The sequence below is a fragment of the Amphibalanus amphitrite genome, unplaced genomic scaffold, assembly GCF_019059575.1.
Source record: "Amphibalanus amphitrite isolate SeventyFive unplaced genomic scaffold, NRLGWU_Aamphi_draft 000454F_arrow, whole genome shotgun sequence".
NCBI classification, from domain to species: domain Eukaryota; kingdom Metazoa; phylum Arthropoda; class Thecostraca; order Balanomorpha; family Balanidae; genus Amphibalanus; species Amphibalanus amphitrite.
In genome coordinates, this window is record NW_024881948.1 from 403,170 (window position 1) to 424,982 (window position 21,813).

Genomic DNA, 21,813 nt, shown 5'->3' on the forward strand with positions numbered 1-21,813 from the left:
AAACCCTATGGGGGGGGCGGCACCCGCCCCCCCTTGGCCGGCGAGGGTTAACAATTACAAGAAACATGTTTTTTGATTTTTCAGAAAACTTTTATTTTTAGCAAAAGCCGGAAAATATGTGATAGAACACATCCTGATTACCTACTCTAACAAGTTTGAGCCCAGTATCTTCAAAAATAGCCAAAAATTTGCATTATTGTCAAAATTTTACAATTAGGTATATATTTTTCAAAACCATTTTCAGTACGTTTTGAGTTTTGACATAGTAAAGTAATATAAATCGTGTTGCTGAGCTCAAACCGGGCGCATCTGATAGGCACTTTTTATTTGTTGAAAACATTCATTTTCAAAATTTGTCCTTTTTTACCTGAAAGTGACCTGACCTCCGATAAATTCAGCAGAAAATGACCTCAAATGACACAGACGACATTGTCTTTGAAATCTGCAAGTAAAATGGACCATCAAACATGCGTCACGTGACCGATAGATGATAGGTAGGTACACAATTTTGGTGACCTAGGATGACCTGACCTTGACCTGAAAAATTCGAAGTAAAAGTTTAGTACCCTCAGGGTATCTAAGGCATATATCAAGGAGTGCGTGAACCAAAAATGAGCCTGATCGAACTTGTCAGCCGGCGGTCAGAGCCTAATTGTGAACAAGCAAAAATGCTGATAATTTTTACTTTGAACCGACCTGTGACGTCATCAGTGACCTTGAGGTCAATGAAAATAGGTTACGCTCGACAGTTTTTCCAGGACTATCAGACGCCGTTTGAATTTTGACGATCGCGCAGCAGTTTCGGAGATAGGAGGGGGCCCCCTCCCCCTCAGTCATCCGCGTGATGGAAAATACCCCAGTCATGCGCGGGTTAAGGTCAAACTATAACATATTCGACGCGTCTCGACGAGATGAACACGATGCCAGTAACATACCTAAACGTCGTGCAAGTTATAAGTCAAAATTTATTGCCAAAAAAAAACGTTTTCCGCGAAACATCAATTTTGCAGAGCTGGGCAAGTGCGTTCCTTTAGTGCGTTCCTGCGTTCTTCCGTACGTACGCACCGCCCTTTTTAGGAACGCAAGAACGCAGGAACGCAAAGTTTTTCAAAGGAACGCAAGTAAGAGGAACGCACCACCCGAAATTTTGAAGCGTTCCTGCGTTCTTGCGGAACCACCCAAAAATCATATTGCTGCCAATGACCTCTGTGTCAAATGTTTGAATCTCGAGTACGTGTGTTTGCCGGTAGAGGCGCCACTTGTCGGTCGAATCGAGGAAGGCTTGTTTAGATTTAGTGGTGATGTTCACTATTCGATTCGGTTTCAGGCATCAAATGTGTAAAGGAAATATGATAACTTTTACTTAGATACATCTTTCAACTTAACTATTGTTTTTAAGCAGGTCGTATTTTTGTTGAAAACCCTACGGATGATATTGGTAAAACGTATTTCAGATATTCGATTCGGAAAAGAGATGTCGAGTTGCTTTTCGGCCCCGCGTCGCCATTCTGGGTATTCCATTATAGAGTTCAGTGGTATTCTGTGATCGATTCGCCCCGTGTTTGGTTGGGCCCGCGCCGCGTGGTTCGGCGGTATTTCTTTGTCCACGACTTCTGTTGTGAAGAACACGCCTGTAGTGTTGGACTGGCGCGATTTGCCTACTTTGTCCGCTACAGTGTTGCGTTGCACTGATTTTGGTATGATTTGGTGCTTGGTAGAGCCAGAATACAATACGGGTTAACAGTTTGGGACGCAGGAACGCAGGAACGCTAACGCACCGAGCGAAAAGAATTGAGGAACGCTATTCCAGGAACGCACTAACCGCGGCCGGAGGAACGCAGGAACGCTAACGCACTACCGAAAATCGAGGAACGCGCCCAGCTCTGCAATTTTGATAGTTCTTGCACCCCCCCCCCCCCCCTGCGGTTTTTGGCACACCTCTTTGTGCATCTTTTCCGCACATGTTGTGAAAATTTAAGACCCAGGTCGCCTTAGGTCAGGTCACCAGGTCACGCCAAGTGACCTCACCTCAGAAAAAATAAAGATGCTCGTCATAGCTACACGGAATGATCGATTACCTTGAAATTTTCAGCCATTGATTAGAGCAACATTATCTATAAAATGTATATCTCGGAATTGTGATATCGGTGACCTAAGGTGAGGTCAATTTTGCGGCCTCTCCATATTAGGTAGGATAGGTACCTAAGTCAATGGGGGAAAAAATTGAAAAGCGTTTGTTTTGCACGAACGCTATTCTAGACACTCTCAAACATCATGATGTAGGTAAAATTGACACACTGAACCGGAAAATGGCAACTGTGGCCCCTCATTTTGTCCCCGAGGTCATCTCAGGTCACGAACAGAATCTAACACCTTTTCGCTAATAACTTCTGATAGAGGCGTGCTAGAGCGCTGAAAACGCCTTAGATGTGTTCGGCTTGACGTTGCGGATCGACTGATATGCAACATGACCTTGACCTGACGAAATTTTCAAGTTGACCTTTCAAGGTCAAATTATAGTTCATTCGACGCGTCCCGACGAGAGGAACACGATGCTGGCAAAAGTAATGTCATGGCTCTATTGAGTCAAAAGTTATTGCCGAAAAAAAACGTTTTTCGCAAAAAAACGGCTATTTTTTTTTTTAGTTTTTGCCCTCTGGAGGCTAAACCGTTGACCTGAGGTCAAATCTGAGAACATTGTTCAGAAAGGTCTGTAAAAGGGCTATCGAATGCGCTTTTCCGCGGCGCTGTAGCTCTATCGGTTACCGAGATAGCCGTCGACAGTTTCCAAAATGTTGAAATAGTCAACATTTTATCTTTGGTGACCTTTGGTGACCTGACCTTTACCTGACCCCAAAAATGACCGAAGTGTTTTCGTCCTTATTTTGGACGTTCTTTCGATTGCCGCTTACCGCGTGTCGCTACGTGGTCCTGGTCCTGGAGCCGAGTCAAGACCTCCTCTAAGGAATGTTCACGGGGGGGGGGGGGGCAGAGACTCAGAAGGCAAACCTAGGGCTGGGCCGTCCCAGCTCTCCCTCCATGGAGCGTGCATGGAGTGCATTATCCTCTAAAACTACAGTTCGTCTGGAAACTCCAGGTAGTCATCAACTCTGGAGAACAATGGTTTCTCATTCACTAACCCTTCAACTATCGCTGCCATGCCGGTCACTCCTGTTTTCCTCCCCCCCCCCCCCACACACACACACTTAACACATCTGCGGCGGCGTGTATTGCAGAAGTCAGCAGTCACAGAACAGCCCGGCGCGGCTCGGCGCGGGGCGCACCACTCGCCTCACTCGCACTCTCACACTTCTCCGAGCTGGGGTATCGGCGCGCGACCGGGGGCGCCCTCCTCTCAATACTGACGGGCGGGGCGCCCTCCTCTCAGTACTGACGGGCGGGGCGCCCTCCTCTCAGTACTGACGGGCGGGGCACGCAATCCTCTCAATACTGACTGGTGGAATCGGACCCCGGTAAACCGACAACTGAGAGACCAGAGAGCAGCGGGAGGGATAAATATGTAGGTAGGTAGATCTACAGATAGATATAGATAGAAATAGATAGATAAATAGATAGATAAATAGACGTAAAGGAGAAGGAAAAAAGAAGAGACAGAGATTGATAGAGGCAAGAAAAGAAGAAAGACGGAGAAAGAGGAGAGTGTAAGAAGAGGGAAAAGAGGGAGAGAGGGATCGAGAGACACAGAGGGCGAGAGACGGTCCAAAGCAGCCCGTCTGGGACATGGCGCAGTGGCACTCACCAGAAATGATAATCGGCAGCGGACAAAAACGCGCCTGGATACAGGCAAGATGTGCGGCGGCGACGGGAAACGCCGGAGAGACGAGATCGGCGATCGCATGAAAAGTAACGAGGTAAATGACGACAAGAAATGTCATACGGAAAAGCTGGAGGGAGGGTGGATCAAAAGAGAATAACTGATATGAGTATATGGCAAATCTAGAAACAATACGCATGGACAAATACAACGGAAACATCAGACCTGAGGCATTTCAAAAAGGGAACGGCAATCAGATGTCTAGATGCAAACAAATCAGATAAATAATACAGAAGTAAGGTAGAAAGAAAAGAGAGAGTCGTAAAGAAGCCTGTATAGGGGCTCCAAGTCATGGAGACTGGTGAGGTGCCGGAGGACGGCCGGTGCCCCGGTACGGCGCGGCCTCGCTCGCCGGGCCGACCGTGCCCGCTCGCCCGGCGGACCGTGCCCGACCGTGCCCGCTCGCCCGCCGGGCGGACCGTACCCGCCGCCCGGCGCCGACGGAACTCTTCATCGCTCAGGATCGATGCACACACCAATTACCGTGTTCACGCGCCGGCCGCCGCCCCTCCGTCGGCGGGCGGGGGCGGGGGCGGGGGCGGCGGCGGCGGCGCCCCGAGGAAGAGTCATGGCGCGCCGCCGCCGCCGCCGCCGCACCGGGCCGGCGGACACGCCCCACACACAGACAGACAGACAGACGGAGCTGCCGGCGCCGGCCCGAGTACCGGCCACCTACCAGCCCCAGTAACGGAAACAAAACAAACACAGACGGGAGCGGCATAACGGGCGGCGAGATGCAATAAATAGTGTAGCGAGCGTCTAGCTAGACACAGCTCCATCCTCAATCCTGTCCTGTCGCCCACCACACCACCGGTCCGTGACCTACGCGGCCGTCACGCCACCGCATCTCGCCCTAAATTGCACAACAGCACCCAATAATCAGCCTAGCGGGCGGCGCCGGCGCCCTAGCGGCGACCGGCACGGCGCAGCCTCCTACAGCTTCTCACAGATGGCGTCGGTGAACTCGGAACACTTGGCCGAGCCGCCGAGGTCGCCGGTCCGGTGGCGGCCCTCGCGGATGACGTCCAGACACGCCGTCTCGATGCGGTCCCCGAACGAGTTGAGCTCCATGTGCCGCAGCATCATGACGGCGGAGAGCAGCAGCGCTGTCGGGTTGGCCAGGTCCAGGCCGGCGATGTCGGGCGCAGTGCCGTGCACCTGTAACACACAGAGGGACAGGGCGGGTCAGATGCCCGGCACAGACGGTAGGCTCCTGTGGGCTAAGGAGCGGGTTGTGGTACAGAACTGGCCAAAGGTTAGGAGCAAGGATCCAGTCTCCTGGTACAAAGAGCGTTCGTTATCCCTTCATCATTTCTATGTGGATACGACCCGTCACAGACTCGCTCTTCATGAAGTTAGAACTTCAAAAAAGAATAAACGTGTTGGCCGTCACCAAACGCAGCGCGCTGTATAAATCTTTAAAGTGTCAGGGCAACTGGTAACCTCTCAGCTGGTCACGTACAAAACAAAAGGCTGTTTTTTGCAAATATCTTAGGCAAAAAACAAAATCACAATTACGGGTTTCCTGTACAAGGGCGGTTCTTGGAGTACCAACGAAGTACCATAAACATTGCCTTTGACGTGCTCAGCTCCGTCAAACCGTACTTCTCTAACCTAGGTAGATAAAACGTATGCATGCAGGTTCTGATTACTTATTTTCTCTAGACTGACGGTTTAGCTCAGCAAACATTCACTGAAAATCGTTTGCTGGCAGTGATCGTCTTACAGGCCAGATCAAGTCCACGATTTGCGAACAGCGGGCCACCATTGGAATACCTACCAAGTGGATAAATGGTAGTCAGTCCCTGCCACCCCACTCAGAAACGCCGACGGATCAACTACCGAACCGTTCCTTATGACAAGAGAAGCGGCAAAGCATCACCGAAAGCAGGTAGGGATGAGGGCGACACCATATACATACTAGAACATACGTGTATATCGGCAGCGTTTCTCATGAGGAAGGGGAGTGGGGACAGCAAGATCAATCTAGCAATATCGAATGAACGGAATGACCCTAAATACCACAGCTGGATCCACCGATTCAGTTATTGACGCGCTAGGAGAATGCGCGTCAACATCAACCTTTAGTTGATGTTGGTTCTCATCTCATAAGCCTAACGCTACAAAACATCACATCCGTTTTGTCGTTTCCATACTCAGAATAGTCAAATTATTCTCCTCCAGATTTCTACCCCCTGTTCCGGGCTGGACGAGTAACTTTATCCCATGCGGGTAGCTCCCCCAGGAGCAAGCCCGTATCCGGGTGCGGTGAGTGTCAGGGGGCTGGGTGGCCTGTCCACTGGACGGGCTCGGACGCGGCGACTCACCAGGATGCCCGCCTGACCAATGTCTTCCCTAATTCCTATCATTCTTCCGGCTCTGAATGGTATCGTTAGACCAAGAGTCTAACCCAACAAAACCAACAACAAATATCAAAACATCACGCTTAAGTCATGTAAGGTGGGTAATATACTGAAGAAAGCACGGCAAAAGGCACCGGTAAGCATCGCTTCGGAGGTTAACTTTCGAACCAAATAGGCGAACATCAAAACTCAGGATCAAGGAAGAGGAGTGGGGAAGAGTTCGGCTTTTTATTGGGACTTTAAAGTTACGTTTAAAGGTTGCTGAATGATTGAGAAGGATATAAGGAAGCGAGGAACTTGAAGGCAGGGTACTAAAAGGAGACATATTTTCTGACTCGCTTCTTATTTGTAGGTATGTAGGTATAGTCGACTACAGAATGATGTTCCACTTTCTACAGACAATTATTTGCCTGGAGTGGTAGGCTGTGCCGCATCACACGGGCTGAGTTCACAAATTATAGCTTTGTCCCAATGCTCACAATCGACACGCTTAATTGCGTGATAAACGGCACAACTTAGCGCTCCGGTCAACTGATAGCTTCTGAGGAGTGGAACATTATTCTGTAGTAGACTATACAACATAAATATTGGGCGAATTTCCTGAAAAAGCGAGCAATATGCATGAATTTGAATAGAACTGAGCTTTTTCATTTATGTAATCGAGTGCCACCTAAAATATGTTGCTTAACCCTATTCCTGGCGGGCTCGGCGGGCTCCGCCGGGACAAGAAACTGGCGGGGGGGGCGATTCGGCCCCCCTTCAGATCTCAAAAACCACACATCGCAGCGACAAACGGCAAACGGCGTTTGATAGGTCGTTTAAAGATCTACAACTTTTACATAAAACATTTTCAGGTCAGGTCAATATTGAGGTCACCAGAGGTCATCAACGATAAAATGTTTTGGAATTAGTTACCTATATAACTTTTAAACTAGAAACATAGACATAAAACCAATACATTTTTTGTTGCTCTCGCCGAGGCGAGGCGAAATACCTATGTGCCCTTCACAGGTCAATTTGAAATTTGACCTGAGGTCAAGGTCAGGTCATTCATCAATGAGGTTGTGGGGTATGGTCAATGGTCATGCTGCATACCAAACGACGCGCCTTGACCAGGCGAGCAGTTTGGTACCACTTACAAGCCTTTAGCACCATCATGTCGTGATTTATTGACAGAAAAAAACGATTTATGACGTCACATGACCTCAGATGACCTTTGCCGGTGCCCCTGTCAATTAGCGGCACCAGGATCATCACCGATGAGATAATCTTCCATAATACTGAAAGAATTGGGTGGTTTGGACTCGTTTACACGAAGCAGGAGGCGTTTCAATATTTTCCCATAGGCTTGCAATGTAAAGGTCACGAGTCTAGCCTGACCTCAGGTCACAGATATGAAAATTCTGAGATATACAAATTGCACATACTGGTACCCTAACTAAAACCTGAAGAGAAGAAATTGATCGGTCAAAAACTCTAGCTCTGGCGTGATTGCAAACTTTTCTGAGGTGGGGTCACCAAACCGCCTCTGGTGACCTGACCTGACCTGACCCGGCAACTTTTTTTTTTGTCAAAATGTGCGCAATGAATGTTTAGAAAAAGTCACCGAGTATGAGCTTTCAGTCTTGCGGCGTTTGACAATGGCACAAGAAAAACTCGAGGGGGGGGGGGGCTTAAAGCCCCCCCCCCCCCGCCACGAATAGGGTTAATGTTGACGTTTTGAAGTTATTATCAAATACATATGAAAATACGAAACAAAACAATGAACGTTCTAAGGGAAAATCACTTGCTCCCGGACATAATCCTGTCTATAACACCTGAAATGTGTTTTTTTTCAATGTTTGACCATTGACCCATAACCTCTTCCCCCCGATCACTGCGTTCCTCTGTGACACCTCCGATCGACTCCGCCCGCATCGGTCAGTCTCAGTTTGTCCGCCGCGCCCCCTCCCTGCCCCGATAGCACGGCTGGCCGGCTGTTTGACCGAGCAGTGACTAACAGCGCCATCCGAATCCCATACGTTACCGACTATCGGCTGCATCTGCGCCCAGCGGCGCCGTCGGCACTCGGTCTTGGGCGGCGGCGGGGCGCGTCAGAGCCACGGCCGGGGCTGAATGAACGCCCGCCGCCGCCCGAGAATTACACCGCGCTCGGAGACGAAGGCAGAACAGCCGCTCGTGGCTGACCTTGTGTTCCCTACCTAATGGCCCGATCAGTGAATTATCCGCTGTGAGGCTCTAGGATAATGTCTTTAGCCGTGTGACTGCCCGGACCGAGTTAGACAGTGACTAGTTCAGAATTTGGTCTGTGGGCATGCTCCATTCAGTGACCCGAGCCAGACGGGATGAGGGTGGTTGCGCCGGCCGGCCTACACGCGGGCTGTGGTCGGTCCGAGCGGCTGGCCCGGTCCGGTCGGACGGTCCGGCCAACCTATTGATCGCAGTGCTGTGTCAAACGGCCGGCGGCCACCCACCGCCGGCCGGCCCGCCGGCCAGCTGCAACTTTCATTGGGCTCCGTCCGACCGAGTGATAGTGCCGGGCCGGGTGGAGGGCCCGCCGCGGCCCGCCGGCCCGCCACAGAGGAGCGCCGCCGGCCGGCGACCGGCGCCGGCTTCTCCGAAATAATTAATTAGCAAAGTGCAGTGCCGGTGAGCGTACACCCTGGCGCGCGTGCGCCGGCGCTAATCCGCGAATGGAGCCGCCGGCGGCGGGCTCTCATTAAATGGCGGCCGGTGAGCACTCCGTCTCACACACACCCAAACACATCATTCCGGCTAATGGATGGAGGTCGGCCGGCCGGCCAGCGCTACAGCGGCGCCGCCAACAAACTTCAGCTTCTCGTACCGACCTACAGGTGGCAGCACATCACGGCCGGCCGCCGGACAATCGCCGACAAATGAGCGACAATCAATTGCAGGGGCGTACGCCCGCTGACAATGGAAACTCAATAAAGACGCTCACCGGGATGGCGATAATTTGTCAGGAAATAAAGCGGTAGTCGGCCGGAACGTAACAAGGTCGGGTGCCTATGGAGGAGCGGGGAACCGGATACGGTGCCGGGTGGCACTGGCAAAGAACCGGACCGGTCGAGGCAGCAAACACAGCGGATAATTTTACTCACATTATTTCCGTCTTTATAGTGCCTGATTACCATCGACTTTCAGCTCAGTCAATTGGCAAACATACGTGGCATTAGGAGTAAGAGGAATGTTCAGCTTTTATGTTTCTTATTGCTGTATCGACCTAACAGCATGCGGATCACACGATTTGTCAATGAATGATCCTCAGGGATGTGCATCAGAGAGTCTTACTGTAACTACTATCAGGCTTACAGTGTATCTACAGTAACCGAAGGTTTGTTGTCAATAGTTAAAACACTATTCTTTAGAATTGTGTTTTTCTATTGAAAAACAAATCTGAGTTCCCTGACAATTTGGCAAAAGCTGCCTGAGATCAGTACAACTTGATGCTCTTGAAAACGGCTGGTCCAAATATTCTGATTTTTTCAGGATTTCTAGTGGGCCAGGTGATCTACGTTCTGGTATGGGTCTCCCCTCCGCGGACCATCTGGTGCACGTGCCACGTGACTTTAAAAATTCCCGTGTTAAGCCAATGGGGAAAATGAAAAAATGCGTTCCACGGCAGATTGCTCGAAAACGATCAAAAAACGACCCCCCATTTTCTTACATGCAGATCAACCACCATTCGGTGCACTACCCATGGGTATGTCGCAAAGTGGCCGGAAAAGTCCAGAACCACGTGCCACGTGCCGTTGAAAATGACCCTGCACACCGGAAATTGGGACTTTTGGTCATTTCGGCGCACCCATGATGCATACTATGGCGTGGGTGACCAAACAATGGGTGTCATCCGGTCGGCAACTGTTTAAGGTGTCGTCCAGTGGGCCAAAGTGGTAGTTTCAAACTTTTGGGATCCACCACTCTGGGGATTCTTTTTGACAATATACTTACGTTTCTTGGCGCAATGTTCATTCCACCCAGCCGGTCGTCAATGCGTTAGATGACCCAAATGAAGATTGACCTGAAGGAAGTTGGGGGCGAGGAACACGCACGTGCCATCCGTTTTTTACTCGGGCGCTTTCATCTAGGAGATTTTTGCAGATACGTCAATGCGTTAGATGACCCAAATGACGATTGACCTGAAGGAAGTTGGGGGCGAGGAACACGCACGTGCCATCCGTTTTTTAATCGGGCGCTTTCATCTAGGAGATTTTTGCAGATATCTTTTTGATTTGTGAAAATGACCAGCCTAGCGGTATGCCAGCCGCTGATAAATTATTATCTTGCTGCGGCCGGGCGCTTATTTGCGGTGTTTGCGTTTGGCGGCTGGCGGGCGACTTTTAGTCGTTTTCGGTTAGCAGTTAGCGTCGGTGCGGTGCGGGCGGTTTTATTTTTTTCGGCGTTTCGGCGTTTTTTTCTGTGTGGTTTGCGGCGGTCGGGTGATTTTTTGCCGTTTGCGTTGGCTTTTCGGGCGTGCGTTTTACACGTTTTGCGGTGTTTACGTTTTGCGGCGGGCGGGCGTTTTGTGTTTTTTTTTTGCGGTGTTTGTCTTTGGCGGCGGGCGGGCGGGCGGGCGGGCGATGCGGGCGGTTTTCTTCTTTTTTTTGCGTCGTTTGCGGTGTTAAATTTGTTTGCGGTTGGCGGGCGGTTTTATTGTTTTGCGGCGTTTTTGCGTTTTTTATTTGCGGTTTGCGGCGGGCGGGCGTTTGTTTATTTTTTGCGACGTTTGCGTTGGCGTTTCGGGCGTGCGTTTTGCGCGTTTTGCGGTGTTTGCGTTTTCCGGCGGGCGGGCGTTTTTCACAATTCAAAGTCCAAACCTTCGGGCCACAGCGCTCCTCGAAAAGCGCTGCCCTCGAGTAACCGAACCGGAGACGTGACCCGCAGGAGGCCGGCCAGCGTAAAACCCACTGCTTGTTTTTTCTGGTTTTGCGTGCCGTGCGCAGGTTGTTTGGGTGAAAGTCAAAGCTATCGTCCCACTTCTTTACTTTCTAAAAAAAGACGCAAAAAATCGAAAAAGAAGCACGGTCCTCCCAGTCTCCCGTGCTCTCCGGTAATGTTTGCAGACATATTGCGTAGTTCGGTGCCCTTCGTGCACAGGCGTCGGCTGGTGCACTCACCGACTCAAACATTTTTGCGTGGTACTCACCGACTCACTGACTGGCTCCGCTGAGTCCGCGGCACTCACTGACTCGAACACGACTCCGCTGAGTGATCCACGCTCACTGACTCGAAGACGGCTCTGCGGGACTCTCCGACTCAGCAAATGGGTCCGTTGGCTCCGTAGCGGCACCTACAGACTCGAAGCTGGCTCTGCAGCACTCACTGACTCAGGTTCGTGAGGTGCTTCAGTTGAGTCCGCGGTACTCACTGAATCGAAGATGGCTCCGCTGAGTCCACGGCACTCACCGACTCGAAAAATACTCTTCGTCACTCACCGACTAGAAGATGGTTATCCAACACTCACCGACTCGAAGATGGCTCCGTTGATTCCGACGTTGCCGCTGGGTGTGACGCCCAGTCCTCCGATCAGGCCAGCGCACAGGTCCGAGAGGATGTCTCCGTACAGGTTGGGCATGACCAGCACGTCGTACTGTGACGGGTCCTGCACCATGTTCAGGCACACCGTGTCCAGGTAGCGCTCCTCGAACTTGATGTCCGGGTTCCGCTCGGCCACCAGTCGGCAGCAGTTGAGGAACGTGCCGTCCGACAGACGCCTGAGGGGAGCACAGGTCACGTGGTCAGTGCCGTCCGACAGACGCCTAGGGGGAGCAAGGGTCCGTGGTCAGTGGGGTATAGTGCCGTCCGACAGACGCCTGGGGGTGGAGCGCGGGTCACGTGGTCAGTGGGGTATAGTGCCGTCCGACAGACGCTTGGAGGGGGGAGCAAGGGTCACGTGGTCACTGGTCAGTTGATGAACGTGCCGTCCGACAGACGCCTGAGGGGGAGCAAGGGTCACGTGGTCAGTGGGGGAACGTGCCGTCCGACAGACGCCTGGGGGGAGCAAGGGTCACGTGGTCAGTTGAGGAACGTGCCGTCCGACAGACGCCTGGGGGTGGAGCAAGGGTCACGTGGTCAGTTGAGGAACGTGCCGTCGACAGACGCCTGGGGGGGAGCACAAGTCACGTGGTCAGCGTGGTATAGTGCCGTCCGACAGACGTTTGAGGGGAGGGACGTGGTCATTAGAGCAATGTTAGTTGTAAGGAAAGAAGAATGGGAAATGGATTATCACGTCGTTAGTGGGATGGCAACGTATGGCTACCCTTAGAAGGGCGCGGAGAGAAAATAGAAATGAAGAGTAAATGTTCGAGAAGCGCAATGGCTAACGGGATGGCGTGAGGTTCTCAGACACAGCGTACAGTCTGTCTCAAAAGTACCGCGTAAAGTAACGGTGGATCCATCAAGCCTGACCGAGGAAGGGTCTGCTAAATTTGAGTCACCGAAGCTTTGCTCTGTGCTCTCCCATTGACATCCTCGCCCATTGCCCAGGTCAACTGGTTCGGTTACTTTCAAATTATAGCAGGCCCTTCCTCGGTCAGGCTTGATGGATCCACCGTTACTTTGCGCGGTACCTTTAAGACAGACTGTACAGATCAGGCTGCGGAGTCGGAGTCGGGGTCGGTCGGAGTCGACAGTTCTGTCCGGACTCGGAGTCAGAGTTGGTTTTTGAAATCCGGGGTCGGAGTCGGAGTCACCGAAAATCAAACGACTCCCCAACCCTAGTACAGGCTACAAAAAAATATCTTTAGTCGTTGGGTTTCACATCACATGTTATAGCCATAACCTGTTATTTCAGAAGGATGTCTGATCTTTATTTTTTTTTTCTGATTTTTGTGTGATGTCTTAATATCTCTTAGAAGTTTTACTCATGATCCGAATAACATTTCATAAAATATAGAAAGGACCTTGGGTTTATGCAAAATCTACCGATGTGCAAATGACAGTATTATCTCTTACAAAACCACCCGGCACCCCTCCCACCCTTTCACGGCATCCAAGCCCCTGCATCTCCCTCTCCACTCACATGATGTTGGCCTTGTGGACGGCCGTCACCTTGCTGCGCCCGTTGGCCTTGGCATAGTTGAAGGCGAACTCTGCCACGCGCATCGAGGCCGGCTCCGTGATGAGTTTGATGCTCTGCACCACGCCGGGCACGATCTCGTGCTCGATGCCCGAGTACTCGCCCTCGGTGTTCTCACGGATGGTGACCAGGTCGACGTCCTTGTAGAGCGTCTCGTAGCCGTCGATGGAGCGGCACGGCCGCACGTTGGCGTACAGGTTAAACTCCCTGCCGGCGACACACAGAGGCGGACGGTGAGATACACTGACAGTAGAACGTGAGCGAGTAGAAGGAGGAAGAACAGGTATAAGATGATAGCTGTAGAGTGACATATATACGATTTGAGGGTCACAGACTACATTAAGTGAATTGATCCAGAAAAATGATCGATAAATTTACCTCAAATCATGACTGCAGAATAAAAACAAAAATTGCTGGCAGGTGGTATACATGTATCAGTTCATAATGAGCCGCAATCAGAAACTTATCGAAGTAAGCAGCAAGCTTTATCTGTCTGTCGTTCCTCACTTTCTGAGCGCCAGGTTGAGCGAGCGGTGACCCTTGCCGACGGGCGTCATGAGCGGGCCCTTGAGGCCGATCTGGTTTTTGTTGACCGAGTCGATGGCCGACTGGGGGATGCCGAACATGCCGTCCGGGCCGCGCACGGGCGTCACGTCCACAGATTCCCAGTCGATCGGCACCTGGCAGACGCGCCAGCGACAGTCAGACAGTGGTCGGGGTGAGTGGGGAGACCGGCGGTGGCGGGGCGAGAGGAAGGTCTGAAACACCGCACACAAACACTGCTAACTGACGAGATTTCGTGATCTGGATAGACGTATTACAGCTGTTATTTCATGTCCATTTCAGAATGTAGGAGAAAACGTATAGAAGAATACACATTAGACAAATGTAGCATATAAGATAGACAAGTAATACCCAGGGCTTCACGACAGTATTACATGTGTTTGCAATACATCTGTTTGATCACAATCAGTCTTACACAGCAATGAATGCCGATCAGATCCCTGTACTCACTCCTGCAGCCGAGAATATCTTCTGGACGGCGGCGCTGATCTCCGGGCCGATGCCATCGCCGGGGATGAGGGTCACAGTTTTTCGGCCTGAGGAGAACTGGCGCCGTCCGCCGCGGCGCAGCGGGGTCACCTGGAGCATGAGCGCACAACGTCTCATCGGTCTCATTACAATGTTACTAAGAACAGGCCGGTGTTCGGGATAAATTTGACAATTCAGTAACTCCGTTGAGAATGCTCAATATCTCAGGAAGTAACCGATGGATTTCTACCATTCAAACTGCAGACAATAGCCCAGTTCACGTAGTTTTCACGTGGGCCACTGTAGTTTTGTTTTAAGTATTTTTTCAGTTTTATTTTTGTAGTTTTCACTTGGACCGGTCTGTGCACCTCATCGAACTGTGAGCCATACTTTGCAGCATGGGAGGAGGGCATGATTGGTCACCCTGGCCCCCGGCTCCTACGCCTACGGGTATGTCGAACCATGCCGTGCCAACCCCAAGCTGATCCAGTCAAGCGTTTATTGTTTGTTTACGTATTCTGGCTTCTGCTGAACCATGCTAATATTGTCTATCTTTTCAGTGCTCGTGTACGCCTTGCCGTGCATTCAACGAAATGCTACTACCCAACAAGGCTGCCAGTTTTGCTTCTGATTTGGTTTCCTTCATTAAGCAAGGAAAATTTGTACTCAATAACACTATAAATACAACAGTAAATATTCATTAAAAGATAAACTGGAGAAACGTCAAGGTTTGGTGGTCAGGGACCAGGGTTGAGGTGAGGGTGGCGGGTGCTAAGGCTCATAAACATTGAGCGTCAGCCGTGCTTCAAACCCAAACTGTTATAACCCGGACGCACGCTCTCACCCACTCCAGTCCAGCAGCTCTACCAACTAAGGGACAGGACCGGCAAAAATGTTCGGTATCGGTAACTCTGGCGTCACCGGTAGTGTTTTCGTGCAAGGCTAAGGTTTCCTGTATTAGGCCGCCGTGCCAAGCCGAAGCATGCTGTGACGTCACTGGGTAAGAGATAATAACGTACCACGCTACCTATCAGTATCGACCGACTCAGAACGACTCAAACTGACTCAGACCGACTCAACCGACTTCAATCGATTTCTATCGACTCGGATAGACTCAAAACGACTCAGGCAGACTCTAACCGACTCAGGCAAACTCAAGGTGACTCGGCCGACTCAAACCGATTCAGATCGACTCAGACCGACTTAAACTACCTCAGACCGACTCAACCGACTCAAATCGATTCCGATCGACTCAAATCGATTCCGATCGACTCAGACAGACTCAGAACGACTCAAACCGATTCAGGCAGACTCAAACCGACTCAGGCAGACTCAGACCGATTCAGATCGATTCAGGCCGACTCATAGACTCAGAACGACTCAAACTGACTCAGACCGACTCAACCGACTCAAATCGATTCCGATCGACTCAGTAAGACTCAGAACTATTCAAACTGACTCAGGCAGACTCAAACTGACTCGTCCAACTCAAACCGATTCAGGTCGACTCAGACAGACTCAGATAGACTCAGAACGACTCAAAATGACTCAGACCGACTCAACTAACTCAAATCGATTCCGATCGACTCAGACAGACTCAGAACGACTCAAACCGACTCAGGCAGACTCTCACTGACTTGACCGACTCAAACCGATTCAGATCGACTCAGATAGACTCAAATCGATTCCGATCGACTCAGACAGACTCGGAACGACTCAGGAAGACTCAAACCGACGCAGGCACACTCAAACTGACTCGACCGACTCCAACCGATTCATATCGCCTCAATCCGACTCAGCTAGACTCAGAACGACTCAACCTGACTCAGACCGAATCAACTGACTCAAATCGATTCCGATAGACTCAGACAGACTCAGAACGACTCAGACTCAGACAGAATCTAACCGACTCAACCGACTCAAACCGATTTAGACCGACAGACAGACCCAGCGGTGACCTGAATCATCAGACCTGAATCGGTTTGAGTCGGTCGAGTCAGTTTGAGTGTGCCGAGTCGGTTTGAGTCGGTTTGAGTCTGCATGAGTCTGCCTGAGTCTGTCTGAGTCTGTCTGAGTCGATCGGAATAAATTTGAGTCGGTTGACTCGGTCTGAGTCAGTTTGAGTCGTTCTGAGTCTAGCTGAGTCGGTCTGAGTCGATCTGAATCGGTCTGAGTCTGCCTGCGTCGGTTTGAGTATGCCTGAGTTGGTTTGAGTCTGCCTGAGTCTCTCTGAGTCGTTCTGAGTCTGTCTGAGTCGATCAGAACGATTTTAGTCGGTTGAGTCGTTCTAAGTCAGTTTGAGTCGTTCTGAGTTTATCTGAGTCGGTCTGAGTCGATCTGAATCGGTCTGAGTCTGCCTGAGTCTGTCTGAGTCATTCTGAGTCTGTCTGAGTCGTTCTGTGTCTGTCTGAACTGAGTCGATCGGAATCGGTTTGAGTCGGTTGAGTCGGTCTTAGTTTGAGTCGGTCTGATTCGATCTGAATCGGTTTGAGCCGGTCGAGTCAGTTTGAGTTTGTCTGAGTCGTTCTGAGTCTGTCCGAGTCCATCGAAATCGATTTAAGTCGGTTGAGTCGGTCTGAGTCAATTTGAGTCATTCTGAGTCTGACTGAGTCGATCTGAGTCGGTCGAATCAGTTTGAGTCTGCCTGAGTCGATCTGAGTCTATGTGAGTCTCAGTTGATACTGATAGCGTGGTAAGTTATCTTCTCTTACCCAGTGACATCACAGCATGCTTCAGCTTGGCACGGCGGCCTAAGACAGGAAACCTAACTTTGAACGAAAACCAGTGGCGTAGACAGGGGGGGGGGGGCATGGGGGCCATGCCCCCCCTTTCCGCCCAGCCGCCCAGATGGCGCCCCAATTAGCGCCGACTAGGCTGATGCCGTTTTACAGAGGGAACATGAATTAAAAAGCGATGTGCAGGCAGGGATCGAACTCAATATCTCTTTAGGGGTGCCTGGACACCCCAATGTTCTCCAGGGCATCCCCAAATAGGACCTGAACCCCCCAATGTTTAAGGGCGCCCCTCCGGAAACCAGAATAGGTATTCCGAACCCCCAGGGTCGATGGCGCCCCTGAAAGCCGCTGGCACCCACCTGAACGGAACAGTCGCCCCATTTAAGGTTGATTGCACCCGTCTGAAGTTCACAGCTGCCCCATTCGGCCCCATCCCAGGTCGATGGCGCCCCCTGAAACCACTGACGCCCCTCTAAAGCACCCGCATTCTTCTCAAGATCACAGTCACCCTATCCGAGATCAATAGCGCCCTCAAGAGAGCCGCTAGCGCCCCCCTTGAGACTGAAGTCGTCCCGCTTGAGACTAAAGTCGCCCCATTCAAGCCCAATGACGCCCCTCCAGAGCGTCCGGTGCGCTTCTGAAGATCACAGTCGTCCTCATTCAAGGTCGCTGGCGCCCCTCAAAAGTCACTGGCGCCCATCTAAACGGAGATCACAGCTGCCCCATCTTAAGATCGATGGCAACCCTCTGAAACCAATGGCGCCCTTCTAGAGTACCCGGCGCCCCTCTGAAAATCATATTCGCCCTATCCGAGACAACGCCCCTTGAGACTACAGTCCTCCCACCCAAGTTCAAGGCGCCCCTCTAGAGCGTCCGGCGTCCTTCTGAAAGCAACAGCGGCCCCATCCATGCCCAATGGCGCCCCTCAACGCCCTTCTAAAGATCACAGTCGCCCCATCAATCCAAGGTCGCTGGCGCCCCTCAAGAGCCACTGGCGCCCACCTGAACCGGGACTTCAGTCGCCCCATCCTGAATCAATGGCGCCCCTCTGAAGCCACTGGTGCCCCTCTGAAAATAACAGTCCAATCATCCGAGATCAATGGCGCCCCTTCAGAGCGTCCGATGCCCTACTGAAGGCAGCAGTGACCCCATCTAAGCATTACACCCCTCTAGATCACCCGGTGCCCTTCTGAAGATCACATTCGCCCTATCCGAGTTCGTTGGCGCCCTCCAGTAGTCACTGACGCCCATCTGAATGGAGACTTCAGTCGCCCCGCCCCATTCAAGATCGATAGCGCCCCCCCCCCCCCCGAAACCACTGACGCTAGGTAAATTATTTGACAATGGGGCTGTCTCATCGACACCAAGGACCCTTTTCAAGATGCAGCAGCCAGGCGGCGCCGAGCTGGGCTAGGATGTGCCAAGCGTTTCTTATAAGGCAGCCTCGTTAGTGCCACCCCTCGTTGCGATACCGCCCCTCAATGCGACGCCACCCTTTCACCGTACAATGCCACCCCTCAATGCAAGTGGTGCCCCCCAGCGCATTGCCGCCCATTATTGTGATGCCGCCCCCGCCTAGCAGTGCGGTGCCGCCCCAGCGTACGCCACACCGACGGAACGATCACTTTTGAAACTTTCAGAGATTGATAAGACTAACAATATATATACAATGTTTATCTCGGACTTTTGATATCCATTACCTAAGGTCAGGTCAATTTTGCGACTTCTCCATTAGGCATAAGTCAACTGGAGAAAATTGAAATGCGCCTCTTTTGGACGAATGTGGTTCAAAACCCTCTCAAACATCGGTTCATAGGTAAACATAACACACTGAATCGACAAAATGCACCTGTGACCCTTCTGTGTGCCCCTGAGGTCATCTCAGGTCATGAACGGTCACCAGCATTTCTTTGGCTATACCTTTTGATAGAGACGTGCTAAAGCGGTGAAAACACGTCAGATGTGTTCAGCTCGACGATACGGATCGAGTGATATGCAGCATGACCCTGTCCGTCAAGATCATGACCTTGACCTGAGGTCAAATTTTGAAAATGACCTTTCAAGGTCAACGTATAGTTCATTCAACGCGTTTCGACGAGAGGAATACGATGCTGGCAAAATAAATGTCGTCACTGTCTTGAGTCAAAAGGTATTGCAGAAAACGATTTTGATAAAAACTGTTATTTTTTTAGTTGTTTCCCTCTGGAGGCTAGAGGCAGTCAGTCACTGGAGGCAGTCATGCATGTCCACAAGTAGGGGCTGCACGCACTAGACATCAAATTGTAAAGGTGATGTGTGGAGAAAAAATCCTGAACGTATGTCAGCGTTCGGTCGCCTCTGACTGCAGTCGCTGCTGGTATGGCAATGAGTTGGGATCTCATGGTGGATCTCATGGTCTTAAATGTTCAAGTCTTTCCTTGATTCCAATTTAGGCAATAAGTCGCAGCGTGTATCCTACATACGTGCGCTCTGAGATTCTAAACACGGCAACCCCGGTCGACCACAGGCTGCAGCCCACAGGTCACTTCGGATCAGTGAGTGAGCCCGTATATTTTTCTTTTTTTCCAAAGAATAAAGATTCTGCCTATTGATCAACGTATAGTTATTTTACCGTTTCGAATTCGCCTGGATGCGTATTTTGAGAATAATGCGTCCGTAGCCTGAGGTCGTTTCCTATACCTATCATGCTAAAAATTCATCTAGATCAAGGTTTTTTGATAAAAAAAAACACCAGGCTGCAAATTGCATTAATGAATTTTATGAAAATCAGCAAAGGCTGGTTCTTATGTATTTTGCAACACCTAGTAAATCATGCATGAATATATGACGTTACATTTTAGACTGACCCCCTGTCACTAGCTGACAATGGCGCCCCTCTCAAGGGAAAAAGTCGCCCCCTCGAGCACCATGGCCCCCCCTTTCGCTGATCTCTGGCTACGCCACTGACGAAAACCTTACCGGTGACACCAAATGTTCCAGAGGTTGCTTGCCTTTCCTCTAAGATAGAAACTGAAAACCGTTATTGTTATGTGCTTTACTACAATTTCACACATGCTTCACATGCTGAATTTGAAGCATGTGAAGTTACACCACAAGCGCTAAAATTTTGGGCACCACAACCAAGCCGTCACTAAGCCAGATATATTTGGCAAAGCATTTTATGATTTTTTTTTTTTTCAAAGCATTTATCTGATCCAGTTGGACCTGGGTGGTGTTTCAAAGCTACATGCTTCATCTGGCAGCATAAAGTGGCATGTTGGATTTCCATGGAAACATCAACAAAGTAAAATGCTCGCAACGCTGAGGGGTCGAGCAGAATTTATCTCAAACACCGCACCAATACCGCAGTCAGCATGAGCAGCGCGCAGCCATGAAACACCGCCCTGGTGGCATAGACAGATGCAAAGGCTCAACAAAAAGTGGAGTGAAGGGTAGTTGACATCGCCGGCTCCCACCTCCGAAAGTGGGGGCATAGGAACATCAAATTACCTCAATATTATTCCAACTAGAAACAGGTGGGTCATTGTCATACTGAAACAATTCAAATGCATTTCTACATACCAGTGATCGGAAGACTGAGCTGGCCATTTTAGAGATGTTGAAGCTATCTAATTCTTGACGACAAAGATGAAAACCCAAAAAATAAAATAAGCAGGCTGTATAACTTCAATAGCAAATGCTAAAGGCTAAAGTTAACTTTCCGGAAGACTGTAGGACACCAAAAGAAAAAGACGAAAAACTCTGCGTCGGAAATGAAACTAGAGCGTTGATTATGTCCCAAAATAGTAGTACTATTTTCTCATCGAAAGGCACTCATATTGCATACTGCTGCTTGAAATTTGACATTTTAGCGAGGGGGATATTTTAAGCGAAATAAAGTTAATTTGTTATGGATTAGAAAGATACAGAATGATATTTTAAAGGCTATTTACTGAAAATATGTTGCATATTTTCCTGAAATGTCGATAAATACAAGGTACTTGAAAATCCATTTAGACATCAATTTCCATAGCTCGGGGTTACATGAGCAGAGTTAATACGTATTACAAACGGACTACAATGGTGAGCGAATAGGAAAATCCGTTCCTGATACGCATTTACTTGCTCATGTAACCCCGGTAATAGATATAAAGACTAGATAGGGCACCCCCATGTCGGGAGCGACTCGCGAATACGTAGCAGCGGCCGCCATGTTGGTGAGGGCGAGAATCTGCGGCGCTGTGTAAACACTATGGGAGGAGGGGGGTGTTTGGGACAGATTTTGTGGTATTTTTCGACCGAAAAGTGTTAATCTTTTTTACCTATGGCATTCTTTGGAATGAGTAGATTGTGAAACAAGGGCAGAAACATGTGTATTTATAGTAATGTAATTACATCAGCCCTAGACATATAGCCCTGAAGACGCTGATAAAGGATATGCGGCACCGAAGGTAGATGCAATTGGCATGCTAATTTAAGATAAAATTCGTTTCCCGTTATGGCAACCATACTTTATATCTATGTATGCAGTATGCAATGGACAATGATCGACAATAAGTGCAATTTTAGCCCTCACCCGTTCGTAGTTTGTCAGCGTCTTACGAGTAGGGGAAGCCAGGGTGAACGGAGTGAACTCCAGCCGTTCGCCCCTCGACGGAGCAAGAACGGAAAAAAATAGGTATGCTGTCCGCGATGTTAGTAAACCAGTGATACCAAATTTCAGGGTACTAGGTCAACGGGTGAACTCAGAGGTCAGGTCAAACACTGGAA

General features: G+C 50.2%; 2 protein-coding genes across 2 annotated transcripts in view; one reads left to right on the plus strand and one right to left on the minus strand.

Annotated features, from left to right (window-relative positions):
- Window positions 1-3,423, plus strand: part of LOC122391786 — a 15,641-nt gene extending 12,218 nt beyond the window's left edge. Inside the window, exon 4 of the mRNA XM_043386028.1 lies at window positions 3,389-3,423. Within this exon, the coding sequence (XP_043241963.1) occupies window positions 3,389-3,423 (35 nt within the window). The remainder of the gene's footprint in view (window positions 1-3,388) is intronic.
- On the minus strand, window positions 3,211-20,802 carry LOC122391783 (probable isocitrate dehydrogenase [NAD] subunit alpha, mitochondrial). The gene is made up of 6 exons (XM_043386025.1): window positions 20,626-20,802; window positions 14,312-14,440; window positions 13,805-13,977; window positions 13,241-13,504; window positions 11,684-11,933; window positions 3,211-4,993 (listed from the first exon to the last, which is right to left on the minus strand). Exons 1-6 carry the CDS (start codon window positions 20,650-20,652, stop codon window positions 4,769-4,771), a joined length of 1,068 nt encoding a protein of 355 aa, XP_043241960.1. The 5' UTR covers window positions 20,653-20,802; the 3' UTR covers window positions 3,211-4,768.
- Between the last annotated feature and the right edge of the window lie 1,011 nt (window positions 20,803-21,813).

Excerpts from the sequence above, each read along its gene's own strand:
- LOC122391783 (XM_043386025.1), bottom strand. The coding sequence starts at position 20,652 with ATGGCCAGCTCAGTCTTCCGATCACTG. Across the intron at positions 14,441-20,625 it reads GCTCAGTCTTCCGATCACTG|GTGACCCCGCTGCGCCGCGG; the intron begins GTATGTAGAAAT and ends CTCATGCTCCAG. Across the intron at positions 4,994-11,683 it reads ACGGAGCCATCTTCGAGTCG|GTGCACGGCACTGCGCCCGA; the intron begins GTGAGTGTTGGA and ends TGTGTGTTACAG.